Source organism: Gadus morhua, chromosome 23, assembly GCF_902167405.1.
Source record: "Gadus morhua chromosome 23, gadMor3.0, whole genome shotgun sequence".
NCBI classification, from domain to species: domain Eukaryota; kingdom Metazoa; phylum Chordata; class Actinopteri; order Gadiformes; family Gadidae; genus Gadus; species Gadus morhua.
In genome coordinates this window covers 16,104,813-16,126,483 of record NC_044070.1, presented here as the reverse complement: position 1 = coordinate 16,126,483, position 21,671 = coordinate 16,104,813, and the positions used below count along the sequence as shown (strand labels likewise).

General features: G+C 49.2%; 1 protein-coding gene across 14 annotated transcripts in view; it reads right to left on the bottom strand.

The window, feature by feature from the left end:
* relch (RAB11 binding and LisH domain, coiled-coil and HEAT repeat containing) overlaps positions 1-21,671 on the bottom strand; it is a 39,297-nt gene that overhangs the window by 3,749 nt on the left and 13,877 nt on the right. For 2 of the 14 annotated variants that reach the window (XM_030349648.1, XM_030349640.1), the window contains 20 exons: positions 21,034-21,109; positions 20,589-20,684; positions 19,886-19,909; positions 15,388-15,500; positions 14,517-14,607; positions 13,108-13,179; positions 12,797-12,943; positions 12,102-12,272; positions 11,566-11,731; positions 10,647-10,803; positions 9,907-10,030; positions 9,511-9,559; positions 8,990-9,069; positions 8,580-8,686; positions 8,178-8,277; positions 6,457-6,539; positions 3,855-3,918; positions 3,420-3,558; positions 2,776-2,892; positions 195-283 (listed from right to left, as the gene is read on the bottom strand). In XM_030349648.1, coding sequence (XP_030205508.1) covers positions 195-283; positions 2,776-2,892; positions 3,420-3,558; positions 3,855-3,918; positions 6,457-6,539; positions 8,178-8,277; positions 8,580-8,686; positions 8,990-9,069; positions 9,511-9,559; positions 9,907-10,030; positions 10,647-10,803; positions 11,566-11,731; positions 12,102-12,272; positions 12,797-12,943; positions 13,108-13,179; positions 14,517-14,607; positions 15,388-15,500; positions 19,886-19,909; positions 20,589-20,684; positions 21,034-21,109 — 2,065 coding nt within the window. Of the gene's footprint in view, positions 1-194; positions 284-2,775; positions 2,893-3,419; positions 3,559-3,854; positions 3,919-5,139; positions 5,223-6,456; positions 7,745-8,177; positions 8,278-8,579; positions 8,687-8,989; positions 9,070-9,510; positions 9,560-9,906; positions 10,031-10,646; positions 10,804-11,565; positions 11,732-12,101; positions 12,273-12,796; positions 12,944-13,107; positions 13,180-14,516; positions 14,608-15,387; positions 15,501-19,885; positions 19,910-20,588; positions 20,685-21,033; positions 21,110-21,671 lie in introns of those variants that run through there. The other 12 variants (XM_030349653.1, XM_030349651.1, XM_030349641.1 and 9 more) reach the window with 11 other exon arrangements.

The window sequence follows — 21,671 nt, the reverse complement described above, 5'->3', positions numbered from 1 at the left end:
GGCAGACTCAAAACTTCCTTCCATGGTTCTGTGTGTGTGTGCGTCAGAGCGCGGGTTTGGTTTTGTGTGCGGGCGCCTGTGTGTGTGTGTGTGTGTGTGTGTGTGTGTGTGTGTGTGTGTGTGTGTGTGTGTGTGTGTGTGTGTGTGTGTGTGTGTGTGTGTGTGTGTGTGTGTGTGTGTGTGTGTGTCTTCACCTCGTGCTCAGCAGAGAGCTGCTCCATGTCTGCCCGGAGACACCGCAAGCCGGGCAGGAAGTGGTTCACCATCACCTCCTCCGAGATGACTGCACGCAGGTAGTTAAGGAATTCACACAGGGACACTGAAATAGCCCCCCCCCCTTCTCCACCTGACAGGTTCATTGGACTTTTACTGTGCGGTGACCCTTAGCTCACGTTTTTTGACACGAAAAGCAGAATAAAGACACGTAGACACATTTGAACTAATGGATTCCGTTTCGCGACCCGCTCGCCATGAACAGTGCAGGGTCACCCTAACGATCACAGGAACCAGTAGCCACCAATCTGAGATCTCTCCCAGTCCAGTCACTGGACGACATCACAGAGCACGACAGAGGAAGTGGCCTCGCTTGCAGCCAGACGCTCCGACGAGCGCTCCAACTAAACATGGACGAAGCCCAAGTGAAACCAGACGTCGATCATAAGCTGATAATTCGAGGCCAAGCAAAGCGGGTGTCGAATTTCACGCGTTGAATCGAATCGCACTGTTGGCCAATGCGACAACGTGGCACGCCACCCTCTCGAGTCCCTCGCTGGGACACGGCTACCACGTCTACGGTGGAGATTGGCTTCGCCGCATCGTCCCATGCGGTGCACCCCGCCCATCCAGGACTGAAATATCCCATCCAGTTGTTCTCCCCGTGCTCGGGCTGTAGTGGTGGCGTTTTTGGTCCGTCTCGTCGTAGGCACCGCGTTGTTCACAGGCTGTACGGAGCAGAGGGGGGAAAGGGGGAAGATTTCAGGGCAACGCCGCCATGATTAGAGTGTGTGTGTGGGAGGCAGGGAGCGGGAGGCTGAGGTTAGGGCCGCTACCCCTCCGGGGCCACGGGGCGAAAATCACAGCCTTAGGCAGAGCCCCCCCCCACCCCAACCCACCCCACCCCACCCCACCGCACGCACCAGACATGACCACAGTGCAGCTGCCCGTCGCCTGTGTGAAAGAACGAGCGACAGAGGCCGGCTGGAGAGAGCGACAGAGATAGAGACAGGCTAGAGATAGAGACCGGCTAGAGATAGAGAGAAAGAGATAGAGATAGAGATAAAGATAGAGAGAGATAGAGAATTATTTACAAAGATGATTAATGTAGCTCGGACTGCAAGCAGTCACACAAGGTATTCCTAGCCCACACACCGCGGACCCCGGCGACCGCCATTTCCAAGCAATTCACGGGGGCCGTCATTAATCCTAGACGCAACTATGCCTCCGACAGGGGAGGGTCTTTGTTTGCTCCCGTAAACACACACACACACGTCACACACACACACACACACACAAACAAACTGAAAAACCCCACACACACACATACACAGACAGACAGACACACAGAACTACACACAGACACACAAAAGCAGTTTCAACGCAGGAGAAAACGGACGCGTAAAGTGCCCACGTGTAGAGGTACTTCTGCTTCTGCTGGGAAACTGTGACCGAGGCCTGGAGTTTGAGATTGTGTGCACACACTGGCCCCGCCCCATCGCTCTCATCCTTTCCTCTGCTCCCCAACCCTGTAATTACCTCTACCCTCAGAGTGGAGGGAGCTTATTTTTCGCTTTCTCCGTATGCCAGCGGGACATGCAAGCAAGGCCAACACGCATACACATACACATGCACAGACACACTTGACGCACGCACACACACACACACACACACACACACACTGACGCAAAAACACAAGCATGTGTGCTCACGTGCACTCTTACCAACAAACACACACTCACAAACACTCACGTGCAAGCGCGCGCACGCACACACACACACACACACACACACACACACACACACACACACACACACACACACACACACACACACACACACACACACACACACACACACACACACACATCACCGGAGTCGAGCGACAACCAACCTGACCTTTTCGGGTATGAACCGGTCAGATAAGTGCAAAGGCAGTTATTCTAAAATAAAACCAAAGAGCTCGAAACCCTTAAAAAGGGGCCCCTGTGACTCACTGAGGAACCAGCACTCCGATCCGGGGCCAGCTCCTGGATGGGCTCCTAGTGAGATCTTTGGAAATACATTGTTCCACTTGACGTGCAACGTCCTCCTGGGAGATGTGGCCGGATTACAGCCTGCTTGTTTTCCCTCCCTCCGTTCTCTCCAGCTACGCGCGGTATCAAATTGCTACGGTAACGAAATGTGAACAGCATTGAGGTCCAGGCTGGAGAAAATGAAATGGAGGTCGGCTTTAGATATCCTCTCAGACTTACCTGGAGATACCTTCAAGGGCAAATAGATAGAGGAAGACGTATGCTTCAGGTCTGCCAGGTAGGAGAGTCTGATTAACAGTGTGGCATGGCCAAAATGACTCAATAACACACATCTGTTTATTGGCCGACCAAAAAGTAGAAAAACAGCTCACGAATCCAAACGTACCACCCAAAATGAAAATCTAATAAAAAGACAAACTAGAATTGAACGGGTGCGTATTGCACAAAGAAACTTGAATAAAAATAATTTCAAACATTTTGAACCTTGACCTTATGACCTCAGGACCTACGACCTCTGGAAGGATACAGCAGCAGGAAAGGGCGCTGTAGGCCTCAAACAGCTGGGTGGCGATGTCTATCCTCTTGGCCTCCACCGTCTGGCTGTTGTTACCCAGCGCTAGCTTGTGCAGGTGGGGCAGCACGACTGGTGGTAGGAAAAACAACAAGGTGTCCATAATTCATCACTGTGTGCGAGTTCCATTGGTTAAACAATCAATATCAATTTGGTGTATGATAACGTGTGTGTGTGTGTGTCTGTGTGCGTGTCTGTTTCTGTGTGTGTGTGCGTCTGTGTCTGTGTGTGTGTCTGTCTGTGTGTGTGTCTCTGTCTCCTTGTGTCTCTGTGTGTGTGTTGCTCTGTGAACACTCAGGAATGGATAGGTGTGGGTTTGCATCTCTGCCTTAAAAACATCATGGGAAGTAAATCACTGATTTCAGGAGTCCATCACCATAACAGTTTGTGGGTCATCCTGAAGTTATTGGGGGTGAGCTGGATTGTGCAGAGGCTATAGACATTCTGACCCTCTGCGTTCGATCCCCTTATGTCGGCTCCCTAACCTGTAGGCAATCCCGGAGCAAGACGCCCCGCTGCCTAATGGCAAGCCTTCGAATGAAAGACGGAGTCCCTCTGGACCCAGGCGTCTGCAGAGCCTGGCGTGCGTCAGTACTCACACTCATCTCTGAACCGCGGCTCTGCGTTGGGGCCCACGCGGCCGAAGGTCCGGATGATCTCCATGTGGAGGGAGTGCTGGTCCTGATACTGGGGGTCCTCCAGGAAGGACTCCAGCTGCATCTTCACGCGCTCCAGCAGCTAGCCACACACACGCGCGGGAGCGCACACACAGACACACAATAAAGTATAGTAAGTAATACACAGGATAGTATACAGGTTAGGTTGCATGGACTCCCAACCAAAAAGGTACTGGGTTCGATCCCCAGCCTAACCTTTAGGCACCCTAGAGCCGGATAAGATGCCCGTCCCAGGCGATGCACCTTAATCACATGCGTCTGCAAGTCGCTTTAGATACGTCCCTAACCAAAGGGCACGCAGAGATTTGTGAGGTGGACGACTGGGAGGCGTGCTTGTGTCGAAGCGGCGCTGCCTACCTCTTTCTGCGTGACCGTCTCCATGATGGTTCCGAAGGCAGGGATGGTGGAAATTCGGACAGAGCTGAGGAGCAAAGCGTTCCCACACAAGTCAGTCAGTCCCTTGTACGCACGGCTAATGTGCAAAACCGCACGCTCACTTTATCTTCTGCAGGAGCTCTAGAGCTGTTGGCCACCCAAACGGATAATGTGTGTGTTTTCCCTTCTTATTTTCTTTTGTAAATCGTTCTTGGGAATTGAATCATATTTGGACTGGCTGAACAGACGTAATGCTTTTTTTCCGTTGTGCTCTGAGCAAGCCTCATCGACTAACAAGATGTTAACGCTTTGTAGCATCCATCGATGAACAACATTACGATTTCCTTCTTATTTAAATCAACAGCTCTTAGAACTCGCAGAGCAAGTGTGTTACCAGGGATGGCGTCAAGTAACACATCATCCGACACATATTCAACATCACAGCTCAGTTACACTATGTTAACGGATTATGTAGATTGTCATTCCATTGTCAGTAGGGGCCGGGGTGGGTGGTGCTGGTGGTGGGGGGGGGGGGTGGAGACGGGAAGGGATATGAGAGGGGATTATTACATCAGACAGGCCAGCTGTCTCTCTATTTGTTCTCTGCACCTTGAACTCTAATAGTTTTGATTCTACTACTAAATGCAGGTTTAGATAAAAGAGGAAAAGATTAGATATAGATTTTCGCTCTCATGGGAAATAATTGAATGGGCTTTATTTCTTTGATTTAATTCAATAAAGAATACGTCTTTAGCGTCATTTATTTAATCGATTCCTTACATTTAAAAGGTTTTGAGACCGGAAGTGGGTGAAGTGCGCTGTAAAACCTACATTCACATGTATACAAGCACATCCGACTTATAAACACATCTTTGAAGGTTCTACAGCTGGGGCTGGCTTCTGGCACCACCCTTTGTGAGGTACAGGACCCTCCACTCTCAACTCTCCGCTGTACTCGACGGGTTGGGGCCCATCACTATCTTCGTCGAGCGCTAGCTGCTAGGTGGTCTGTGAGCCTACGACGGAGCTGTGAGGCTCCTCTTGGAAATGGGTTGGTGACGGACGTTTGTGTGTTGTGTGTGTTTGTGTGCGACATGAGTGTGGGATGAGGAGGAGGAGGAGGAGGAGGGGGGGGGGGGGGGGGGGGGGGAGATGGGAGGCATTTCCGTCCAAACAGCACTATCAGGTAGAAGAAGAAGAAGAGCTGGAGGAGGGTGCTGTTCTGCTGGTCGGGGGGGTTAAGGGTGGGGGGGTAGGGGTGACTCACAATTCGGGCCCGCTGCACAGCGTTATGAGGGCCGGGGCGGCCCGGCGGTCAACTAACGCTTCGCTCATGCCTCGGAGAATCAACTGCAAACCCATCACAACGCAGGAGGGAGGATATGAGAGAGAGAGAGAGAGAGAGAGAGAGAGGAGGATATGAGAGAGAGAGAGAGAGGGAGGATATGAGAGAGAGAGAGAGAGAGAGAGAGAGAGAGAGAGAGAGAGAGAGAGAGAGAGAGAGAGAGAGAGAGAGAGAGAGAGAGAGAGAGAGAGAGAGAGAGAGAGAGAGAGAGAGAGAGAGAGAAGGAGGTAGAAACACACCGACAGACAGACAGTGAGAGACAGAAAGTGAGAGAGAGAGCGACAGAAAGTAAGAGAGAGAGACAGAAAGTGAGAGCAAGAGAGAGAGAGGGACAGAAGGAGAGAGAGAAGGACACAGAAGAGGGGAAAGGGGGGAAATGGGATACAGAGATAGATTGACCATAAAAAGGATGTGGATAGGTTGCAGTATGACGACATACAGACACACAGACAGTGAGTGGGAGAGAGAGAGAGAGAGGGAGGGAGACAGTAGAGAGAGATTGAACACAGCCGACCACCAATAGTTGAACGATGGCTATAAAAAGAGGAGGTCCCTGTTAAAGAAGGAGTTTGGGTGGGGACAGAGAGGTGAGGAGGAGGAGGAGGAGGAGGAGGACTCACAGATGAGCATGCACTCAGGCAGCGAAGCGAACTTGCGGGCGCACACGTGTCACATCGGACGGACCACGAAGCCACGACAAGGACTGACTGGTGCTCACGTGGCAGACTCATGCATGCATGCGTGCGTGTTAGTGAGTTAGTTTAGGAGGATGGCGATGACAATTGGGGACCACACACGACCAAAACCACCCGAGACAACGACGCAAATCGCAGACCACTGAGATGACTTGGTTTCGACCGCCAATGGGAATTATTACAGTAGGCCTCTGAGCCCCGTGCCCAGAGACGTGCTAGCATTAGAATAGACTAGCATGGATCATGGTAAGTTGGCATCATGAGCATTTGTGAACGTTAGCATGATGCTAAGCTTCCCCTTAAAATCGGCGAAGGCGCCATCTCAGTCAGTGATCCATGGCCTCCTGGCGTCTCTATGCTACATGGGAGGTGAGGTCGCGCGTTGCCATGGCGATTTTCTCGACGGGGGCGGCCCCAACAGCGGTGGGGAGAAGGGGGAGAAGAGAAGAGGTGCGGCGTGGTTGTTTTGATTTTTTTTTTTTTCGTCGTCAATTTTTATCGTGGGGGTTGGTCGCTGACGTCGATCGCCGTGGTTTCCACTTACATTTCCGGGTCGGAGGACAGAGTGATGAGAGCCGGCACCACTCTCTGAGCAACCAGCGTCTCATTCACCCCCTTCACCAGCAGCTGAGCGGATTGGACAGAGCCATCCGTGATGTCACAGAGGTGGGCGGGGCATTGGGGCAAGAGCGAGCGACGCGCCGCCGACAGATAAGGAGAGAGAGAGAGAGAGAGAGAGAGAGAAACAAAACCAAAAAAAAGAATGAAAGAAGAAGGGAGAGGGGAGAGGGGGCAGGGGGGGGGGGAGAAAAAAGTACACAAAAAAAAGAACAAAAAAACGGAAGAAAGTGATAAACAATGACAAGATTTTGTAGCAGCAAGGCACGGTATGGCGTCACATGTAACAAGCAGGAGTGTGTACGCACACAATCACGCACAAACACACACACGCCCACACAAACACTCATACACAGACACAGATGATCAGCAAATGGCTATACTTCACAAATGATGCAACATGGTGGCCGGTGAACATGAAGCGGGACTCTGCTGCCACAGACTCCAGGCCAGGGTCGCTAACAATGTCTTTGTGTTAACAGCGACGCCAAGCCCTTAAGGCTTAGTAATGGTTCCACGTCGACGCAACGCAATGAGACGCTTCGACGCAGTCGTGGACCCGTTTTGGTTCTGCGTCAGGTTTTTGTGAGCGGACCAATCACAGCCCTTGCTGCGTCGCCTTGACCCCGCCTTGAAGGAGGCGCAGGTCAGGCCCTTGCGGTGGACGCAAGAAGGGTCCGCAAAGACTTAATAGGTCCGTAAACCCCCTTGCGTTGCGTCGACGTGGAACCATAACTACGCCTTTACGCCAGGGGATATGACCTGGAATGTGTGGCAGGAAGGGCCCCCCCCCATGGTCAACCCACATGTAGCCGCCACTATACAGATGGAGAGTGGAAGGTGTGGAGTGCGAGGAGAGGAGGGGGAAGGGGGGGGGGGGTTACTTTAAATACAAGAACAAGAGTACACCACCGTCACTCCTCTTTAACACTAGGGTGGGGTTTGTTTAACACAGGAACCGGTTCCAATTTTCTACACCCGGACACACACCGTGAGCCTGTGAAGGTTCACGTTCTCTCTGAAGAAGATTTAGGCCGATTTGGAAATTTAGAGGAGGGCCAATCAGAAAAGGGGGCGGACTTTAGTGGGTAGAAGTGGAACCAGGGTGCACTTCGGGACATCAGGGGGGGAAAGCGGTTGGTAACCACATGTAACGCGGGCAGACAGATGCTCATCATCAACAACATGTTAAAAAGCAGCGATAGCAGGCAGAGCTAGCACATAGAAAAGGAAAAAAAAGACGTTTCTCATTTGTATATTATTAGGCTTTACGATCATATGCATTCAGTTATATTTATTGCTATCCTATTTTTAAATCTCAAAAACACATGGCAAAGAATTGCATTAAAAAGCAGTATGGACGAAATGGAGTCAAACTTAAATAATCAGGGCTAACCATGTGGATCTTAGCAATGACTACCATCGTCTCAGGATCAAGGAACAATTAATGGATGCATCATAATGTCAATGTTTGTTCATTTCAAACTGTATTACAGCTACAGAATTATGATCACTGTGTTGGGACTAATTGTGTGTGTGGGGTACCTTGAACATATGTGTGGGTGGGTGTATCTGTGTGTGTTTAAGCACATGCATGTGCGTGTGTGGTACCTCAAACATGCGTGTGTGTGTGTGTGTGGGCGGTACCTCAAACATGCGCGCGGCAGTACATCGGACCAGGGCCGAGGTGTGGACGACCCCGTACCAGAGAACGGTCAGCAGCAGTTCATGGTACGCAGGGTTAGCCCTGCGAGAGAGAGAGACAGAGACAGAGACAGAGACAGAGAGAGAGAGAGAGGGAGAGAGAGATACAGAGACAAACAGAGAGAGAGGGCCAGAGAGGGACACATAAAGATAGACAGAGAGCGAGAGAGAGAGCGTGTGTGACAGAAAGACACAGAAAAAACAGAGAGACAAACAGAGAGAGATTAACATAATAATTTCATCCCGGATGATTGTCTGCATTCAATAGAAATGATTAAAGGTATAATATTCGTAATACTGTAATAATACTGTAGGTGTCCATCTGTGTATGTGTGTGTGGCTCACCCCAGCTCTACGAAGGAGGCCTTGAGGCTGTCCAGCGGGGCGTGGGACAGGGACAGGGTGGTCATGACGTCCTCCAGGAAGCCCACCAGGAGCTTGCGGTCCTCCTCCTGTGAACCGGACACACCGCTGTAGCATAGCGAGCTACGCTAACACTCGGAGACGCAAAGCTTCACAGAGTCAAGTAAGTGTATTTGGTCTGTTTAGCCCAACATGGACTGGCTCCGCTGCTCTTTCAACGCTTTTAATGAGCCATCCACAGAAGATCTACCAGTATTTCATTGAGTTTTGCGTTGTGTGTTCGGCGTGTGTTCAGCGTGTGTTCAGCGTGTGTTTAGCGTGTGTTTAGCGTGTGTTTAGCGTGTGTTCAGCGTGTGTTCAGCGTGTGTTCAGCGTGTGTTTAGCGCTCAAACCTGGTTGTAACACGTGAGTACTCCCGTGGCGTAGATGGGGACGGTGGCCTTGGTCAGAATCCCGTTTCCTGTCGACGCGTCTGAGAAAAGAATACAAAGAAAATTAAATAAACAGATATGAACAAATTAAGGATGAAACATAATCCAAAGCTTTTTTTTTGTGGCCCCGGCAGTTGAAGATAAGACTTTAATTTCGAAATTCCTACAATGATCCCCCATACGCATTTGAAAGCGAGGCAGCCTTAAATCCATTTGATTCGCCTGGCCGCAAGACCAGCACGCTGATCCCTTGGCAGCAATGAGCCTTTTACCAAAACCTCGCCTGGAACGAGACAGGAAAGGGGAACACCCATAGAGGACTCAAAATACTTTGTTCAACAACGCTGGCCCACCAGTGTCGATTTCACACACACAAGACATGTACAATCATTATTGTGTCTTTGTATGTAAGTGGTTTGCGCTTGCGTGTGTGAGTGTGTGCGTGTGCGTGAGAGTGTGTGGGTCGCATATAGTGCACTTACCAACATTCTCTTCAGAAAGCCTGAGGATCTCTTGAAACTGTGGTTTAACCTGAAAGGTTGAGAAAACACATCTGGAAGATCAAACTTTGAAGGATACCAAATCATTTCAGTACTAATACCCTCCATTACTTAAGTTTTATGGAAGATTTGATGATTATCAGAGAACTTCCAAACTATTTTAAATGTCCAGTTGTCAACAGAATATTCATACATTTAGGGCATTTATCAGTCGCTTTAATCCGAAGAAAACTAAGTTAATTTGTCAGAAGAAAATGATCCCTGCTCATGAAGCCACAACAGAACATGTACATTACATAAATTCACATTCCCAATTTCCCACAATATAAATGTAATATTCCTGTTCCAATGTTCAGGGAAGCAGGTGCCAAGCCTTACCTTAGTGTTTGTGAAGATCTTCCCGAAAGTCCGACACAAGCGCCAGAAGAAGCGGGAGAACTCGTGGACGCAGGTGGATGAGGTCACATTGATGCGCCCCACGATCTCGATGAGCTGGGGAAGACTATGGGAAGGACACAGGAAGGAGAGATAAGACTGTGTCCAAGCTGTTCTGGCTTCTGACAGACAGTCAATTCAGTATCAGCCTTATTTAAAATCCACATATGAATAAAACTTAACAGCTCAAAAGAAGGGTCACTGATGTTCTTTATTATTCCAATATTATTACAGTAGCTCTTTTCACTTCTGCCATTGTGAAGAACTACTGTTCCTTGTAAATGTTAGTTTCTTTCATGTAATTTAATTTATATTGTATATTGTATTGTATTGTATTGTATTGTATTGTATTGTATTGTATTGTGTGTATGTGTGTGTGTCTGTGTATGTGTATCGGTGTGTGTGTGTATGTGTGTGTGTGTCTGTGTGTCTCTGTGTGTGTGTGTGTGTGTGTGTGTCTGTCTGTGTCTCTGTGTGTGTGTGTGTGTGTCTGTCTGTGCCTCTGTATGTGCGTTTCTGTGTCTGTGTGTCTGTGTCTGTGTGTGTGTCTCTGTGTGTTGGTGTGTGTGTGTGTGTGTCTGTGTGTGTGTGTGTGTGTGTGTCTGTGTGTGTGTGTGTGTATGTGTATGTGTCTGTGTCTCTCTGTATGTGTGCGTATGTGTGCGCGTCCGAGGGCCACTCACAGCTGGTTGACCACCCAGAGCAGGCTGTCCCAGCCCGTGGTGCCCTCGTGCTCCAGCTGGTGGTCGTAGAGGGACAGCAGCACGCTGACCGTCTCCCGGCTGCCCACGATGGTGGCCACGTCCTGGAGGGGGGAGGCCGGCCGGGGGAACCGCGTCACTGGGGAGGGGGGAGAGGGGAGAGGAGGGGAGAGGAGAGGGGAGAGGGGAGAGGGGAGAGAGGGGAGAGGGGAGAGGGGAGAGGGGAGAGGAGAGGGAGGAGGGGAGAGGGAGAGGGGAGAGGGTAGAGAGGAGAGGAGGGGAAAGGGGGGAGGGATGAGGAGAGGGAGGAGGGGAGAGGTGAGAGGGGAGGGGGGCGTGGGGAGAGGGGAGGGGGGAGGGAAGAGGGTAGAGGGGGAAGAGGAGAGAGGAGAGGGAGAAGAGGAGAGGGGAGAGGGGGAAGAGGTGAGAGGAGAGGGAGAAGAATACAGAGGGGAGGGGAGGGGAGAGAGGAGAGGGAAGAGGGGAGAGAGGAGAGGGGTGAGGGGGGCGAGAGGAGGTGGTGGAGGAGGTAAAGGAACACGAGAATCGAGCGTGAGCATGCATCGTACGTGAAGGTTGACAAGACAAACAAGTGTGGGAGATGAAGCCAGGTGGATTTGAGCCACAGAACCCCAACGCTTCCGCGAGTGCTTTCAGATACTGATCCTGGATCAGTGAGCGCTCAACCATTCCCTGAGTCATCGTTCAGAGGACTGTATTCACAGTAGAAGAAAAATAGAATTCCCAATGGAGGAATCAGAATGATTCATTCTGAGATTGTGAAACGCACATTGATTTAACATCTGTAAGGAGGGATTTAACTGTCAGCCCTTGCGTTTTTGACTGATTATTTGTAATCTCGGGCATAGTTCTGATGACACGTGCGACTGTATGACCCTACGCATGCTTGCGCTGGCGGTACCCTCTATGGCGGGGACGTCTCCGTGCAGCTTGGCTCTGCTGGTGAACGGCGCGTTCTGCAGAACCACCGCAAACAGCGGCGGGATCAGCGACTGCAGGGCAGACAGGTACATGTGCAGCTTGTGTTCGTCCAGGCCGTGCTCGCCCTGATGGGGGAGGAAGAGGACGGATTCAGGGGGGATTAACATCGCACACAAGATGATAATCAGCCACTCGAAGCAGACTGTTCAACATGGATTTGATCGCTTTGCTATGCGTTTGAAATGACACTGAGGCTGAAGATCGACAATATCATACAGGCAAAAAAACAATAACCATAATTCTCAACATGTACACAATACGCTTGAATGAGCCCACTGTACATTTCATCAAACACATATATCATGTGAATGAAGACATTGACATGATATATACAGGCGTAGGTGCAACCTCAGCTTGGGTCCAGATGTGACTAAAACACCCACAACGACACACACACACACACACACACACACACACACACACACTCATACTCACACCAACCAGCAGCAGCTTCTCGATGCGCGTGAGCAGGGAGGGGATGAGCGTGGTGTGCAGGATGCCCAGCTCGGTGGTCCAGGCGGCGAAGGCGGGGATGAAGACCTGGTGGGTGGCACTCACCACCCGCTCAGAGGGGTCGGCCAGGGACAGCAGCATGAGCTCCAGGCCCTGCGAGGGGGACACACACACACTCAACACTCGCTTCAAACAAACATCTAGCCCGTACGGATATACACTGGCTTATTATGCACGTCTCCATTAAGGATGACACAGATGCTAGAAAGTCTCTTCAAATGTCCTCATGACCTCATGGTTATTAGCAGAGCCCTAACGCCACACCCACACACACACACACAGGCGTTTCTGCTCATTAGTCCCAGTTCCAATTCTGTTACCAATATAGGGGATATCTATGATCCGAAGAGCCATTGTTAAACAACATCTTAGCAGTAACACTAGCGGAGCCCTAGAGACGCACACGGACACACACAGACACACACAGACACACACACGGACGCACGGACACACAGACACACAGACACACAGACAGACAGACAGACAGACAGACAGACAGACAGACAGACAGACACACACACACGGACACACACTGATACAGAGACTGACACACGGACACACAGACACACACACACAGACAGACACAGACACACACAGACACAGCCACACGTACGCACGCAGACCTGGGAGTACTTGTCGGGGTCGTCGATGTAGGCCATGATGATGCCCAGGCTCTTGACCACCGCCTCCCGCACCATGTCCGCCTTGTCCTCCGCCAGCATCTGCTGCAGCATGGACAGCACCAGGGAGCTGCGGATCTCTTTCTGCACGCATGAGAAGATGTACACGGACGCACACAATCAGAAACACACACAGACATGCATGAGAAAAAACACACACACATGAAAAGACACACACAGATCATCTGAGGGCATTGTGTGTATTTGTGGAGCAGAATGATGTGCAGGAGTTCCTGGGAGTCTCTTACAGGCAAGTACGGTGCTAAGGCCCCACAAGACTCTGCCACCAGCAGCCTTCTCTCTGGGTACTTGTGGTTGATCTGCAGGGAGAGAGGGGGGGGGGGGGAAAGAGAAAGAGAGAGAGAGAGAGAGAGAGAGAGAGAGAGAGAGAGAGAGAGAGAGAGAGAGAGAGAGAGAGAGAGAGAGAGAGAGAGAGAGAGAGAGAGAGAGAACGGGCCGGTGAGAAACCGAAAGGCAAATGAGGGCAGCAGAAAGTGGATAAACACTGGGCCCGGGAATGGGAAGAGGGGAGGAGAAAGGCGAGGAGAGGGAAGCCACAACTCGGCGCTGTAATCAAGCGTCTGACCCTGCGGGGACGGCTATTTGTCCTTCTGGGCAGGACTGCTCGCAGACAGCCAGACCGCAGGCAGCTGCCGTTGCCATGGCGGCACAATGTGTTTGTCATAAAAAGGAGTATTATGAGGTGGCCCAGGTGGCACCCCCGAAAAACATAGAAAGACACACACACACACACACAACACGCCAACAAACGATCAGGGACACGATGGAGGAGGCGAGGTAAGAGTCCGGACTATGAACCCTCGTCGAGGTAGCGTCAATCACATTCATCATCTTTGTTTGGTTCAGGACACTGGGATGGGAGGAATAATAACATCAATGTGTGCGTGTTGCAATAACTGCTGTTTTTTGGTTCCTTCGAAAAAAAAGACTCAAATCTAGGACGAGGACACGATGGCGACAACTAGAAGCAGCCTTGATCATTGAAAACATTCTCGGGGCATGGATGTACAAACACGCACGCGTAATCACAAACACACACGCTCCCCCCCCTACGCACGCCGAGTATCAGAATGTATCAGAAGTCTCATCACAATACTCCTGAGTACTTCGACCATGTCAATAGAGACCGATATAAAAAAAGCATGCTGGCAGGAGGGGGGGCAAACACAAGACATAAACAAATAGTAGTTATGGTTGTATTCCCTACCAATCCTGTTATTAGAGTCAACATCTGTTGCGTTTCGTTTTTCATGCAAGCAACAGGAGAATGCAACCCGTATTAATAGATTTGCCCAAATTACAAGCAAACTCGAGTTGAGACCAGTCGTGACCGGCTGAAACCGGTTAAGGGCCCACGGCAACTTCGCCTTCGACTACAGCTGTAACCAAACAGCGGTTTAAAAAAACATGATCTTGTTAAAAGGCAGGGCGGTAGGAAGTCAAGCAAAAGAGGGTTTGAGCCATTATCCATCAGAACATTTAATGGATATTCCAACGAGCCAAATAAAAGTAGAATAGAAGCTTTATACTGTTTAGTTTTCTCTACTTCTTGGGAGTGCAGTGGATGACACAATCACTTCAGAAAGGTTGCTTTTCGGCCACGGTTAGGTTTATCCTTGGAGGGGAGCTGTAGTACCTGTTCCCAACACTGGGGCAGGAGCTCGGCTTCCACGCGCGTGGGGCCCACGTGCCGGGCAAACGCCACGCATCCCGTCAGGATCATCTGTCTGTGGAGAGGGGGGGATGCGAGACAAAAGCACGCGCAACATCAACATCAACGCTCGCCATGTTGTGTGTGTCATGGGCGTCAGAACTGTACACGAAACGAGGTGTGTTCTCTTAGTAACGTCGATGCTATGGTGCGTGAGAAGGGGTACTCCAATGGATCCCAGAAGGGAAATGTGGGGAGCATCAATGCTGAATATGAGAATTCATATTAGAACACAATGAGTGCTGACTTTTCAGAAAAATATGTGTATCGCTTTCTTCTCTTAACATAATACCCCCTCGACTAAGGCCAAATCATAATCTTTCACATGGGATATTCAGAACGGCTGCTTATCCATCCATAAATCCATCCGTGGACTTCTGGGATGATTTAGGTAAGCTAGGGTCTTCAACTTAGCCCACACAGTGCGTTTAAAGAGCCCATATTATACCACCAGGTGTGAGTGTGATTAGCCGTTACAAGCCGTTTTGCAAATCTGCCTCTAGTGACATCACAAGCGGCCGTGTCTACCTGGATGAACGACGGAGAGATGAGCAACCTTTGCTACAGTCCACTGGGTAGGCTGGTAGACTGATCTATCCAACCCACATCTAGGTAGACACGCCCACTTGTGATGTCACTAGAGGCAGATTTTCCAAACGGCTTGCAACGGCGCATCACACTCACACCTGGTGGCGTAATATGGGACCTTTAATGCATCGACACACGTACGAAGTGAAACACACACACACAGAGACGCACGCGACAGGGGCGGGCGCACACCCGCACACCCACACACCTCTGCTCGTCGTCGGGTCTCTTGATGAGGTTGAAGAGGATGTGGAGGAGCTGGTCTCGCTCCCTGGCCTCGGGGTGGAGGCAGGCCGTGCACAGGATGAGGGGGATGAGCTCCTGGACCACCCGACGGAGGGAGAGAACCACACACACACACACACACACACAAGGATTATTAGGGAGGGGGGAGGGCTCTGTTTTTCAGGGTGAGAGATAGGGGAAGGAGGGGGCTGAGGAATATTTTCTACGAGAAAAGTCCCCAGAAAGAAAGAAAGAAAGAAAGAGGAGAAAAATGTAGAGAGAGAGAGAGAGAGAGAGAGAGAGAGAGAGAGAGAGAGAGAGAGAGAGAGAGAGAGAGAGAGAGACACACAGATGGACACAGACAGCGACACACACATACACACACACACACACACATGCGCGCACGCACACACACACAAAGAGACAGAGAGAGAAGTAAAAGGGAGAGATGAAAAAGGGAGAGACAGACAGACAGACAGACAGAGAGAGAGAGAGGCACTAGGGGAATACACGTCACCTGTATTCAACAACAGGAGTCTGCAAACACAGTGTGGAGGGGGGGGGGGGGGGGGGGGGGTGTTCACCCTGGACAGTTTGACAGGTCTGGGAGCTTAGCGTAGCACACATTCACGCTCACTTAAACCAGAGAGCAAAGCACAACAAAGACATGTTATGCGCAGAAAGACACACACACACCCAGACACACACAAACACACACACATATAGGGCTGATACATTCGCAACAGCTTCCCGCCACCTAATGAAAACACTGAGGGCTTTGCAGAGTTCAGGCCGAGTTCAGGTGAACCTTGTGGGCTGACAGCGAGAGAAAGAGATACAGGGTCCTTCTCGGCCAAACAGTGGTCAGCTCCAAATTCCCGCCTCTTATACCCCAATTCAAGTTTTCCTTTCTTTTTTTCTTCCATTCCCTTTTTTTTCCAGGAAGAATACCAGATTTTCCCACCAAGTGTTGGCACAGGGAGAATAAGACCTGACGTTGGCTTTGATAAATGCAAAGAATTGTGGGTAAAAGTGGAAAGAAAAAGGGGGCCTGCGATGACTCACTAAGGGCTGGATGAACCCCCACCCCTCCACGTTGGCCAGGGGTCGGGGGAAATAATGGTTGTTCGTTTTGGATCCCGAGTGAAAATGACTGAGAAGTTTGGCAGGGTGCCAGATCCGTCCACGCATCGAAATACTTGGTGAAAAAACAACAACAATATTTTTCAAATATCAAATAACCGAATATGCCTTAATTTTTTAACGGTCACATTTTGAAAGAAACCACAGGTTGCGGCAGAATATCGTTCAGAGGACTCAGCGGTACAAAAAAAAAAAAAAAAAAAAAGTCTAAAACACACATCTGAAGGGAGTAGTACCCACACTGACCCCGGGGCTAATCCTGCCCTATACTCCTGCCTGACTCTGCCTTCTAGAAGCTCCTCAGATTCACACAGGAGGAGTGTTCCCTGGGTAAACATGGTGGGCAGGTGAAGTGTGGACCACACAGCACCGCCCCTCAAAGCCCGAAAATACCTGTAATCTGCCCTGAACTGGCACTTTATTTATGTGCATCGTATTGTTGCATAACCAAACTGTTTGCTCTTTTCGGGAATCTCAGTCCAAACGTTTCCTTTGGAATGATTTGAAAGTGATTGGTTTGTTTTTCCTTCTATAATTATGACTTGTGTAATCAGAAAAAGTGAAACACGGGCTCATTATTCCATTTGGTGTGTCCGATTATAGCCAACCGTAACAAGAAATCCTCTACTCAAAGCCGAAGTTACGAAATATTGTAAAATAGTTTGTTTTAAGTAACATCACCGTGATTTACGGGTAGTTGCTCTTGCACGTTAAATCACAATTTCCTGAGCTTCAATGGCTTTCTATTGCTTTTTGTCTTCTCACAAAACTGCACTGAATTGGCCCTTCATTTACAGTGCATGTGCATCATCTTAATCATAATCAAACTGTTTGCTCTTTAGAGACTCAGTGTCCAAACACAACTTCCTTTGGAATGATTTGAAGGTGATTGGTTTGTTTTTCTTCTATAATTATGACTGCTGTGTTCAGAAAATGTTTAACACAGTCGTATTATTCGATTTTGACTGCAACTGTGTCTGATTATAGCCAAACTTAACACAAAATCCTCCATATGAAGCTGAAGTTACGAAATTATGTCAAACAGTCTTTTTCAAATAACATAACCTTCATTTAACGGCTAACTACAAACAGACATATGCAACTTATCAAAATATTTGTGTTCTTTTGTGATCAATAGCATCAGAACAGTGGCTATTGTTAACTATTGACCTCAAATGGGATTAACATTACAACAGTACAAAAACTAGATCACAGGAATGAAAAACATTCAACCCACAAAGAGCCAATTCAATCTAAAGCTAACAAAGAAATGAAAACACAAACAATGCTTTCTCTAAATCTGTAACAGAGAGATCTGATATCATACACGCCCCCCGTTGATCATCTGTTTCCATCATGTTATGATCCCAAAACAGGCACATCATATTGGGTGCAGAAAAACTGAAAAAGAAAATGTATAACAACCTATCTCAAGCTCTGACTGGTCCTCTGCTACCACAGTGCTCCCATTTAAACGCACGTTCATATTCCTTATTGTGACTAGAGCACGCTGCGAACTGTACGCAATGTACTACTGCGGGTCACTTCCTAGATCGCCGGGACGATGAAGCAAGTATACATCGCACATGTATGTCATTACTAACATACAACGCCCCCCGTGAGACGTACAAGTCTCGCGGGGCTGGGGACGGACGGGACCCCTCCTCTCCTCTTCCCTCTCAACGGGACGACTGGCTCTTACATTGCGCAGTGATGATTCCTGGTGCGTAATATTGACATTAATAGATACCAGGAATTAAACTACAATAGCATATAGGAAAACCGTTTCTTTGGGGGGTAAGCACACCAGCTGCACTGCGCTAAACTTGCAGCCACTTATCAGCACTTTTGATGGGGATTCAGTTGTGTGCAGACGTCTGTCAACAGGTGGAGTCCTTTCTTAAGAGGGTCTCTCCTCACATGCGAAAGATAGTCGTTTGGGGAACCGTTGACCGTTAGCCAGTAGTGAAGGGGAAGTCGGTTGTTATTGGTGATTGGGTCACAAGCCCCTATATGGCGGCTTATTGGCTTATGTACATTCACGATAAAGCACTTTATAAGAGTCTTAGGAATCCCCCCGTCCGAGTGCATAGACAAAAGAAAAAAAACACTTGTCGTCAAGGTTCTTGCTGGAATAAGTGGCTAACTGATAAGATCTCTACAGGGCTTACACACATATATATTATACTATCTGTGTGTGTTTGACAAGAGTCTAATCAATGCCATATCAACTTCTTACCCAATTTCTTTGTCAAGGCTTTCCCATTTCAAATGCAAATTTATGTGGAGGGGAAAGTTTTTTTTTGGTCCTCAAAGTGCAGTCGATGACTGTTGAGTGATTGGTGATCTCAAGATAGCGTTGAGCAGGTGGCAAGCCAGGGTTTCAGCTCTTTAATTGCCGGTCTGTTCGTTTGAAGTCCATCCAAACAAACCCAAAGGTGGTGCGTCTTCGAAATCCGAGGGCAGGTCAATGGACAGCAGATGCAAGATTGGTGGGCTTACCTATATACCACCACGTGTCTGTATGTGTGCGTCTGTGTGGGTGTGTTTATGATCGGTGTGCATGTGTGAGCGACTAACGGAAGCGGCGCAAAGTCCAAGCCATTAAAGCTGTTGTTTTTTCCCCCTCTCACACTCCTCTCTTTCTGCTCCGTTTCTTTTTCCTTGATTTTTGGAGGCATGCCAAGTTCTTTATAACTGTCAGAGGAGCATTAAAAAAAAGAAAAAAAAAGGTAACCATGGTTATATGCAAAGCAGGTAGGCCGCTCGACAGTCCAACCTGGCACTCCTCTTGAAACACACACACACACACACACACACACACACACACACACACACACACACACACACACACACACACACACACACACACACACACACACACACACACACACACACACACACACATTTAACTGAACAAAGACAAAATAAAGGCATTCAAGTTGAAGTGATGTTTAAAAAAAAACACAACCTAAAAAATAAACAGCGATACCGTTTCAGTAAGCTGGGAGACTGCCAGAGAGACGGCCAATAAGAGAAGCCACATAGGGACGGGGAACCAATGGGATCCCAGGAGAGTTTAGCGGGGGGGAATGGCAGAAAGGCAGAACTCCACAGGCTAAAACCACAAATCACACAGCTGTACCCCACCACTATATTATCGGCTGCCGCTGGGTGTAACAGTAGGGGAAAGATGCGCCAGTGGTTGTAACCGGTGAGAGCACGACTCGCTTCATTTTGTTTGATTTTATGTACAAGGCTGACGACGTATCGGCACTCTTGAGGAGGAGGAGGGGGAGGAGGGGATAGCATGCAGATGAGCACACGAGAGGACTCACCTGGCACAGGTGCGCGACCATTCTCTACGGGCGGGAAAAGGCACGCGCAAGGTTGCGTGAGAATGGAGTGCGGTGGGAATGAAAAACAATGTATGGAAGAAAATGAAAACAAAGTAGAAGAAACAATATTTTAAAAAAGCGAGAGAGAAGCAAAGAGGTGGAGGAGAGAAGTAGAAGAAGAAGAAGGAGAAAAGAGATGAGACCGGTGAAAACCAGACAGCCTGTGAACATTCATTTAAAAATATGAAAAAAACAATCATCAAATCAAATAAATAAAAACAAATGAAAAAAGTAAAGATACACATGGGACTGTTTGTGACTGCTGCGGGCGCGAGGCACGTCAGCCTCGTCTGAGAGGGTTTTAAGATATCCCACAATATGGCAACATTGCGCGGGCTGGTCTGAGGGCCAGACAAGACCGGGCAAATATGCAAAGGAAACCATAACAAAAAAACAACAACATGGGTGACATCATGGCGGACTAACAAATACAAAAAAAATGTTTTTTATTTCGGCCTCTATTTCCTCCCCACTTGCATGCCTCCCCCCCCGCTGCTCCATGTGTATCTAAACCACTACAGCAGCCAAGAGGCCCATAGTGATGCTGATGAAGAGGAGGGAGGGGTGTAGGCGAAGGAGGCGGGGGTGGGGGGCGGGGACAGTGGACAGCGCCGGAGGGGGGGGGGGGCGTGTCCTGTCCTACCTCTCTCTTGGCCAGGAGCACGTTGGGGACGATGTGGGGGAGGCAGCGACCCAGCATGAGCATCACACTCTCCTCGCTGTCGGCGATGCGGGACACCTTGGGACGGACGGACGGGGGGGCGAGAGATAGAGAGAGAGACAGAGCCAGAGACAGAGGGACAGAGAGAGACAGCGGGACAGAGAGAGACAGAGAGGGACAGAGAAAAACACAGACAGAGAGGGAGAAACATTACAAACAAAGTACAAACAAAAGGCTTTTCGAAAAACTTTTTAATTGTGTCCATGTTTTTAATTTTCCTTTGTTTCAAACACACATGCACAATTAGCATAATACCTCACTTTTTGAGTTTGTTTGGTCTAGGGTCAGGCGTGTGTGTCTGTGTCTCTCTGAGTGTGCGTGTGCGAGTGTGTATGTGCGCGTGTATGTGTGTGTGTGTGTGTCGTACCTCCGCTCCGAGGCGGCTGTCGGAGGACATTCTGCAGAAGGACAGCAGTGCCTGCTGGAAGGCCGGAGACAGTTTCCTATTGGTGGAGGAGGAGGGGGGGGGGGACAGCATAAACACAACAGGAGGGCTAAATAATGAGGCGTGGTGGTGGTCGTGGTGGCAGCGGCACCATTTCCAGGGCCCCAGCTCAGTCTGCTCGGTCCTCAGGCGACTGGACCTGCCTAGCGCCGTGGTAGCTTGATGGATCATGTTGCATTAATAATTCACCATGCAAGAAGCCGCAGGGATATCTGCTGTTTCACGTGTAGTTCCGATGCTTTTATCTGTGGCTCGACTTGCATCTATGCATTTGTAAATGTTATTTAAAAAAAATAAATCATTATTTTTCTATAGAATTATCTTGATTGCATAGGCTTATGTCCTGTTCCGCTATCTTCGATGACTTGGAAATATGCAATTGAAATCAGATCAGCTATGATAATAGTCACCTTGCGCCCTCTAGTGGCCGTCAATAGTCACTACATAGAAATGGGCCTCCGTAGCCTCTGAGTTGGATTGACTTTTAAGCGGTAAAAATATCAGAATCCTATATACTATCAGAGGACCTGGTTTGAACACGATGCTGAATCAAAATGTAT